A 10444-nucleotide genomic window follows, 5' to 3' on the forward strand; every position below is an offset into this window, starting at 1 on the left:
CCGTCATGTCAAAAACCCCACTGTCAAAAACCCATAGTTTTGAGAAAACTGCATTTTAATTTGAGTTTAACTGCTTATGATTTAAAATTAATTCATTTTTGGGCAATAAAATTAGAAAAAAAGTTGCTAAAAGATATTTAAGAACAGATTTTTGCATTTTTCCAACATGATTATATCAAATCATACTATTTGAAGTAAAATATTAAGATACTAAACAAAATTTTCAAGCATCATTTTGTTTGGCATATTACATTACTGAAGAATGTCAAGTCAATCCTGACTTAGAGTTTGTTAGTAGTTACAAGTTTTGAAAGTTTTTATTAGCTATTTCTAATATTTAAGAAATGCCAAATTTTAAATTCTTCTCTTTAGTTCTTGAATTTATTAATAGTTCCAAGTTTTTTTGTTTGTTTATGTCTAACAATTAAGAAGTGCAAAATTTTCAATCCTTTGCAAATCAAGCTATAAATAATGATAAAAGTTAAGTATCACTATTTTCAATAAGTATATTACAATATTTCTGTATGAATGTATATTCTTCTATAAGAATACATGTATATAGTTGCAAAATCAATAGCAATTAAGTGAAAATAATATATTGTCCGCTATATGCCACAAATGAAAGAAAACAGTAGGTTTTTGACAGTTTTTACCGGTAAAAACACGGTTTTTACCACTGTCATGTCAAAAACCAGTTTTTGACGGCAAAAACCCAACCCTGGTATGTAATGATAGTTGACTTTTGCCCAGCAGGATTTCTGGTATTTGGCAAGTTGCATTAGAACAACAACAACATATCAGCATTTACATTGATTCTGAAACAAAACCAAAGAAATAACAAGATTGTAAATAATAATTTATTTGCAATATATAACTCATTTTAATGCATTATATTAATACTTTATAACAAATCTATGTAGCAACAACATACAAATCTAATACAAAATGTAGAAAAATTTCTGATTTTTTAGTTTAGATTTATTGTTCAAATATGTACAATTAGTATAAATGTATAAAAAATACAAGCAGCCAAATATTTCTAAAATCAGCATATAAAATAATTTTCTTTCTATATTAAGAGATAGATTACACAGCTTTTTATTAAATGGAATATAAAAGCTTATAAAAGTAAATAAAAATAAAATGGTTTTACAAAAGAATGTTGTCAAATTTTAATGAACACATGCTTGAAATCTTGAGATATTTGTTACTTTTAAACCTTAAATTGTCACATCTAGAACTGAGTAAGTCAATAAAGATTAAAATCTTGTTGCTTTCCCACAAAACAAATTGGTAATTTTTTTTTCTTATTATTATTCATTGGGAATACTTTACTTGGGGGAAAGTTTTTATGTAAAATTGCCTTTCTAGATCAACAATTTAAGAAATAAAGCATATCAAAACAAACATGATAGCAGAAATCTAAAAACAAAAAAGCTCATAAAACTATATACAGTGCACAAAAAATCCCACCAGAAATAACTTTTAATTGGATGATCAAGGTTTTATGATGTAATATTAATAGTTAAAGGATATATCTGAAATATGAAAATTATTTTGAGAAAGCAATATTTTAAATTACAAAACATACTTCCTTTGAAAATGTTGGTTCCTAAAAATATAAGTTATAGCGACAAACTGGAAAATATGATTTTAGCAGGTTAGTTCAAATCATAGAAGGGCACTTGAGAGTTAAAGCCCCTTTATATAAATTTTTTTATTTTATTATATACCTAAAACTATTTAAACAACTAAAAAAAAAAATTTCCACAAAATTATAAAACTTGTTTATCTAAATGTTATCTCGTAAAAAAATACTTTTGTATTATTCAGTTTAATATTGTTCAAAATATACTTTAAATGACGAAATCAATAATTTGGTTGAATTATTAATAACTTCATTCTTTTTTTAAAGTTTTATTGCTCACAAACTGTTTAACCAACTTCGTTTGTTGTCATTTATAGTTTAAAAAAATTTATAGTTAAAAAAAAATTAAAATAGTTTCAGTATTTTTTTAAGTATATTTAAAATTAAGGTTCTCATTTCCATACCTCTTAATAAATTGCTGGGAGTATATTTTCCAGATTGCAAATATCTTCTACATTTTAGGAATCGTAAATAATAATCAGATGGGGGAAAAACTAGTATATTTATTTTGGGAAAATGTGTTTTCATATTTAATTTTGTAACTTAAAATATCTTTTATGCTTATTACTACTTTTAGACTGCAAGTTAGTATGTGAAAATGCAATTATTAAATCAAAAGTTATTCAGGTTTTTTGAGAGAATGCACGCTGTACATTTAAAAAATTAAGAAAAATTTTAAAATAAAAAATTATACACACATTTAAAACTGAAGCTCCATCCTAATCATAAATTCATTTTACAACTGTTATGTAATAATTCATTTTAAAAGTGCATAAATAACAAAAAATACAACTTATACACACTTAAGTAATAATTCAACAACAATGACGTTAAGTAATATGCATTAATGGAATTCAAATTTTCAAAATATAAACAAAAACAAATGAGGAGGGTATATATCCCCCCCCCCCCAAAACAAAGTTTTTTTTTTTCAAAATCAAAAACTTAAACAATATCCGGACTCCTAAATACTGTCATCCAGTTTTAAGGTATCCAAATAAAGTACCCAATGAAAAAAAAGTACCTCATATGCCCACCATGCCAGTACATTAAAGATGCGATGGTAAGGTGGACATGTCTAATTACTTACGTTTACTTTTATAACGGTAGTCTTAATAGCTTCATTTGTGAGTGACTAAAACTATCCTTATGTAGCCATGAATTAGAGACCTTGCAAAAGCAAAAACCTCCAGGCAAAATTTCAATGCCTTTTGCAATCCATATTTTATTCTATAAAAATAAAGTAGATTGCATACATTTCTGAAAATAATCTTAGAATATTTACTTTTCTATGAGACAGATAGCATATGTACTATAATGGATATACAAATAGTTTTAATGAAGAAAAGGTTGATTTGATTAATAACTTCTATAATTAACATTTTAATAATGCATTAAGAAAAAAACACATTTCCTTTTTACTATGTAAGAAAGTAGTAAGGAATTAATTTAGGAAAAACTATGTAATTTAAAATATAGGAAGAGCTTAGTGGAAAAAGATTATAAATAACATTAAAAAAAAAAAACATAGATTTGTCAATAAAAGATTATACAGTGGAACCCCGATTTTCTGTTTTCAGTAGGCCTAGCGTTAATAAAAAGCACAAAGCGGGATAACGTAAAATCTGGGTAAAAAAAATTAAGCGGATAATTCAAAAGTTTAACTACTAGAGAAATCGAATTCAGAGCTTCTATGACATCCATTTTTGCTTTAGAAGCATCTTGCAGGTCACTGGAATCAAGAAAACAAAATGATTACCTAACCAGTTTTTTAGTGTAATGTTTTTTAAATGATTAGATAATTTGAAGATTCAAACATTGAAAATGGCAGAGAAAAAAATTCCACTCGCACATTTTAAAATTTAAGATTCCATACTTCCCTTCCCGTACTTTGCTGATCAAGTCAATCTTCTCTCACAGACGAAAGTTCAATAACATAGAATAGAAAGAATGTCAGAGTTACAAAAAGATGACAGACAAGTCTCTTTAGAAAAAAAAATCTCAGAAAAAGCTTGTGCGGAAAATTTTTTTTTTGATTTGTTAGAAAAACATTTAAGGCGGGATTTTCGTAAAAAAGGTAATATAAAATCTGAGATAATTTAACATTACTGGTATAGGCATGAAATGACGCAGAAAGAGGGATAACGTACCAAATGGACAACGTAAAACCGGAGTTCCACTGTAGTTTTATTTTACTAAACAGCATGTTTTTATTTTGACAAGTCTTTAAATTCCGCACATCACGGTAGATGGATGTACTAAGTGACAATATTTTAGTATTTTTACAGTTTTTAAAAAGTTTCTGAGTGTATTTGGAAACAAACAGTTGACAAATAACCTTAGAAATGCTCTCTTTTTGTAGCAAATTAAAAGACTAAAAGTTTAAATATTATAATGCGTAAAATTCGAATTGTATATTGGTTACAAAATCTATATGTTAGTATTTTTTATATCTGTATAATAAAATTTGATTAATAATGATTTTGAACACCACTACATATAAATAACTTTAAAAATTATATGATTTCTAACAATATTCTCCCTAAAGTTCTAATAATATTCTTTGAAAATATAGAATATTCACATAGTTAAAACAATTCTTGCTAACTATATATAAAATCAATAGTTAAATGGCTACCACTACTAAGAACCTTAAGAAATTATAAAAAATGGCAGCTAAGATACTGATATATACTTGTTGAATCTCACCACTAGTAACACGTAGAAAGCTTCAATATTTGGCATTTTAAGTATTGTTCTAACTGATTACGCAACACTTGATTTGCATGTATCCCTAGGAGCATGTAAAATGTTTATCACAAATTACATAGAAATAATAAAATTATTTATATTACATCTTTCAATACAGTGTCTAAAAATACTTAAATACAATAAAAATACACAAGTTTACATTTAGGCATTGTTTAGATAGAATGTCTAGCTTCAAGATAATCCTAAATACCTATTTTACTTAAATGTAATTTTCTATTCTATACAGTAACTAATAATTACATAGACATTGTACAAAATATATATATATATATCATATTAAAATAACTCCTACTTTACTCAAATATTCTAAACAATTAGCTTAAACCAGTAACCAGCTTTGATGATTTTGTACGACTTGCCAAATATTTCCACAGATTAAAACTAAGAATATTATGAATTTAATTTTGTTTTATTTCACGATTCTACAAGGTGATTTAAATAGAATAGAAGTGCCGTGTTGCTGGAAAAACAATGAATGCTGCATAGTGAAGTAAGCATGGTGAAATTTAGTAGCCTAATTTGTGAGGGGGTAATAAAATAGAAATATTTTCAAAATGTTTTTATTTTTAAAATTTTGTTCGAGATGAATAGATTCTATGATCAAATTGATAAATTTATTGGTTGGTTGAATGTAGATGATGGTATAAGACCTGGAAGTGGCAATTTTTACCATACACATACTAGATTATTATATATCAGTGTTATAAATTAAGTCTGGTACAAAAATAAAAGGCGGTGAAATGAAGATCACATGAGCACCTTGGGACTATGGAACTTTTATTTAAATAAAGATGAATCTCAGAGGAATGTTTAGTTATTGAACTTATACAGAATTGATAGTATTTTCAACACAGAAATAAGCATAAGAAGTGCCTAATATCTGTTCAGTTTATTGATTAGAAAGCTATTGATGGCTTATTGCTGGTAAATGCTAAACAATAAACGAATATATTGCAACAAAACAATAAACGAATATATAAGCTAAAAATTTAAACAATTCATCAAATATTCATTGTGTAAGATTCATTTCATAATTTGAGTTTGATAAATTTCAAGTGAATATTTTGTTAAACAATTTACTTTTAAAAGAGAATGTGTTATAGCCGTATTTGGATAGAAATTGATAGTTAGATAATATATAGTTAGATATGGTGCTTGATATTGTATATGTTGATAAGTGTCAGAAGATAATATATTGTTAAACTAGTGTAGTGACTCAACAGATGCAATAATCCAGACGTTAAAATGAAATGATAAAGCCCTCAGCAGTAGAAAAAAAGTCATATTCTAAGTCATTTATGTGGCAATTTAGACAATTAATTTTAAATATCTTTTATACATCACATGAAAACAAATTAATGTTTTACATATAAAATAAAAGATTACGTATATATTTATTTTTTGAAAATTAGAAAACTAAAATGAAACATTTATTCATTATTTACAGTTGTACTTATTACAGTAATTTCTTTTTAAATTGCAAATAAAAATTAACATAATATATATAACATTATGTGTGACCTTGTTTTTTTGTCCTTATAAACGTGACCTACTAATTGCACAAAGTTCATGATCTCAGGCCTATACAATTTAAAGAATACCTGATTTTTATATATTTTACACATTAAAGTAGATACAAATATCAGCCTGCAATTTTAAGAACTTCATTCATGTTTTTGCATTCAATTATGGCAAAGATTTATTTCATTTATAAATTGAAAATATTAACACAGACTTATTTTAAGTACTCTTCACTTCCAAATATAGTGCTCTAACCTTTCATAACAACAATTGTACAACAAAAAAATATAAGCTCGATCATTCCAAGTACTATAATTAATAAAAAATATTTAACCCTCCAAGCTTCAGCTTGTTTTTCAGAAAAACAGGCTAATCTTATGTTAATTAATTAAAAACGAGTATAAAAGATAAAATTCCATACAAACTTACCCTGAAGTAGAGCTTGGAGGATTAAAAGTATGTTTTTTCAATTCCATGATTTTTAAGATTCTTGGAGTAACATATAAATTTAAATTGAGCACTTAGTTTAGTGAACATTTACATATATTTGGTGTTTCTATCTTTTACCATCACAAAACATATACTCAACCATTAAATAATTATTTTAATTCAATATTAATAATTTTAAATTTGTCAATTTTAACAGAGAAGCTGCCTACTTTAATTGAAAGACATAAAAGTAATTTTTAACAAAAAATTATTTCTAATATAAATTTCTATCCCAGCATTATTTTGATAAAATTAATATAGAATATAAGGAAATCACTCCATCAAATATTTAATCATTCCCATTCTGTGGTTGGCAACAGCGACTCTAATTCTGATACTGATTTCTTCTTTTTCTTGAACATTTCTTTTAACGAAATCATTCTTCGCTCCATTACATCTGTAATAAAATTTGATCAATTAATAAGGACTTAATGTTTTCAAAAGAGTATCCTATAAGAAACTAATACAAATCAAGGTAATTAATTTTTTTTTTTAAAATAAAGTTAATAAATTGTTTGTATAAATTAAGAGACTGACAAAAGTCGAATAAGTAATATTTCATAAATACAAGGAGTTTCATTTCTGCAAAATGAAACTTATTTTTTCCAGGACAGCAAAAAACAAAATTTATTAAAATTTAACAAATTCAAGGATAAAAAGACCAAAAGGTTTTTAATGGCAATAAAATAAGTACATTTAATTAGTTTTAATTAACAAGGCTACAAAATTATGAAAGCTAACCTACACTAAACTTCTTATGTACTTCAAACTTACTTTTTTCTTGTGCAGAAACAATCAAACAAAATTTAGATATAGATGTCCTTCATATAAAATCTTGTCTAGATCTACTATATCCAGCTCAAAAAAACATACTAATTTTTCTTAAATTATTTTGTCAGTGAAACAAGTACGAAGAAAAAATATTCACAGAAACTAGCAAAAGGATTAGTTATACACACAACTAGCAAAAGGATTAGTTAACAAATTTTCTTACAAAAAAGTATTAAGTATAGATCTGAGATTTAAGCATCTAAATGGATAAAGCTCGTATTTTTACATAAAATAATTAAACCTCACATGGCAGATACTCCTTAAAGGTAAATAAATATCTCACAATACAGACATCTGGCTCTCTGGATTCTAAATTTACATATAAAATAGGTACTATATATTCTTTTCTTTCCATAAATCTGGATACTAAATTTATCAATCCCTCATTTTTTATTGACATTATTCCTGGTTGTGGTACTTTCTACCATCAGCAAATGGCAGTGTAATATGAGCCATTTATTAATTCTTCTGGATTGTATAAATGCATTGATTTACACTAACTAGAGCTGTAAAGTTTATTTGATATATTTTTATCTAAAGTTTTTTTTTATTATTATTTCTTAATAAATGGTTTAAGTTATGGACAAAATGTAATGAAGAAAAAAAATTATTTAAGAATGTGGATAAAGATGAGTGATGTGTAGGAAAACAAAAGTATTTCTGAATGAACTTCAGTAAAATTTTGATCTTTATGTGAGGCTTAACGGGGTTCAGTAGAAATATTAATTTTATGAGTTATTTTAAATATATAATAAAACTCAGATCCTCTTGCTTAGAAAAACAAGTTAGTTGGGAAAATGAACACATTTTTATTTTTCCAGTAGAGAAGTTATATAAATTTAATCAGGTAACGAAACTTATTATTTACTATTTATTCCTACAGTTATTTAATTCAAGTAATTAGGGCAATTTACAAAAACCGATGTTTAAAACAATATACAAGCAGCTCGCATAACGCAATCAAAAAACTATATTGCTATCACATCAACAACAACAAAAAATTAAGTGAATCACTGCTTAAAAATATCCAATATTGTTTCAATTTTATACTTTCAACTTTGTTACAAACTAAATCTTATGGAGACAAACTCTGGGCACTAAAAAAAATAAGTAGACACTTCATACTATGACATCAAGGAGGAGTTCAAGACTTCTGATAGGGTTTGTTTCTTTTCTTCAGGATAGACTGTGAATAGCTACACTTTTTTTAAAGACAGCAAATCATCTCCATTAATAGCTCGTTTTCATTTTTAAAGACTGAATGACACAATTTTACTAAAACTATTTTTTGTCTGTCATTTCTTATAAGCATAATTTTCAAGCACGTGTTTTTTAAAAGAAATATATACATAATTTAAGCAAAAAAAAGAGAGAGGAATAAAAGATAAAATGCAAATTGCAAGCCTTTGTTATAGATTTAAACTAAACATAGATTATAGTGAATTATTTATTGTTTTGCTATGTTAAGGCTTACAACAGCAATTATTTTTAGTACTTTAAAAATAACAATTATCCAACAGATATACACTAATGTAACAACTATAACATGCTTCTTACTTTAGATTGGTATTCAATATAAATTGTCAATGTAGAACTATCACCATTAACCAGTGGTCGGATGTAACGAAAATGCAATTAGTGAAACTACCATAGTCGATACTTTTTTTCCTTTGTAGTTTGTAGCGTACTGTGCTACTATTTTAAAAAAGTATTGTAGTGAGACACAAATAAACAATAATTTGTAGTGATTTACCTAGTTAATAGACGCAATGAAAATTCCCCTGTGGTTACGTCTGAGCATTAACAAGAATTATGTATTTAGAGTCAAGTACAATATAAAAACTATACCTTTGGTAAGTGTTTTTAGAAAATAAATGTTTAAATCTAGTTGCTAAATTCAGTGATTAAAGTTAAAAGGTAACATATACAGTATAAATACAACAAATAATATTGGTGTAGTTTAATTTTTTAATGCACTTTTAATCTCTTTCGTTACATTGTATTATAAAAAACTGATAAAAATTACAAAACAAAATAAAAAAAGCTGATAAAAATAACTTATTTATAAACACAAATAAAAACAATTGATCACCTTTAAATAGAACTCTTTCATTAAAATTAGGTAACGGTACTCCTTGAGATTCAGAGCCATTATAATCTTTCCACATTTTAGATTGGGCAACAGCTAGAACTAATAAAACACACATAAAAGTCAATGTAATTGTCGCCCAGATGGCATCTTTTGATCTTGTGATTGTGGCATGGATTTTATATAATATGTGAGCTTGTTGTGTTTCATTCATTGCTGCTATGTGTTTGCTAATCGTCATATCATTTAAAACTTCCACAATTTTTTTGGTATCATTTTTTAAATTAATATTCTGTACATTTTTTAACGTTATGTTCATGTCAGATTTAATATTTAAGTTATGTTCGGTAGTTTTAAGTTGTTTTGTTTCAGTTATTTGATAAACGCTGTTGTTTTTCAAAGATATATTCTCGATTGATTTTGATTTTCCATTGGGCAGAGCACAGAATAATAGCATAATTATTCCAAGCATTATTATCTAAACTATTTGGATATCTACAGTAAAAACATGCATGAATGCATCAAAAGTCATTTCAGCTGGCAATAAATTTGGCACTTAAAGCCATTCACATGGCGCGTAGATTGTTTATGTATTTAAAATTTAGGTTACAGAAACAGCAGCAAGACTTGAAACCGAAAGCAAAACTAAAACTGAAATGAATAAACTGAAATTATATTAAAATAGAGGACAGTAAATATAAACGAAATCATTAGAAATCTGATTTTATTAATGTTAGATATTTATAACATTAATATGAAATCACTTATGATTGAAAAATAATTTTCAATGAACATTGGTTGGCTTTTATCGCATTGGAGTTACGACAATATCATAATTTCTTTTTGTATGTGATAAAAAAATTCATGATAGGGAATGAAACTGAAATACTTGTCATCCAATGCTTCAGTATCAGTATTTATTTTTAATCATAACAAAAATATTTAATTTATTTAGTTAAAAATTGCAAAGCTGTTGTGCATCTAGAAATATGAGGCACAACCTTTGAATAAACTCGAAGAAATTTCCGAGTTCTTTTATTACAACTACATACAGAAAAATCTGGATAATAAACTTAAAAACTGAATAAACAGAA

At 26.0% G+C, this 10444-nt stretch overlaps 1 protein-coding gene across 1 annotated transcript; it reads right to left on the reverse strand.

The window, feature by feature from the left end:
- Positions 1-5180: 5180 nt before the first annotated feature.
- LOC147805759 (uncharacterized) lies at positions 5181-10365 on the reverse strand. Its single transcript, XM_087149896.1, has 2 exons — positions 9354-10365; positions 5181-6827 (listed from the first exon to the last, which is right to left on the reverse strand). Exons 1-2 carry the CDS (start codon positions 9820-9822, stop codon positions 6724-6726), a joined length of 573 nt encoding a protein of 190 aa, XP_087006022.1. The 5' UTR covers positions 9823-10365; the 3' UTR covers positions 5181-6723.
- Between the last annotated feature and the right edge of the window lie 79 nt (positions 10366-10444).

The sequence above is a fragment of the Parasteatoda tepidariorum genome, chromosome 8 (genome assembly GCF_982258835.1).
Source record: "Parasteatoda tepidariorum strain Cologne lab strain chromosome 8, Ptep-v5.0, whole genome shotgun sequence".
Taxonomy (NCBI): Eukaryota; Metazoa; Arthropoda; class Arachnida; order Araneae; family Theridiidae; genus Parasteatoda; species Parasteatoda tepidariorum.

Coding starts and splice junctions, on each gene's coding strand:
- LOC147805759 (XM_087149896.1), bottom strand. CDS start 9,822: ATGCTTGGAATAATTATGCTATTATTCTGTGCTCTGCCCAATGGAAAA. Junction 6,828..9,353: donor TGAAAGAGTTCTATTTAAAG/GTGATCAATTGT, acceptor ATTTTATTACAG/ATGTAATGGAGCGAAGAATG.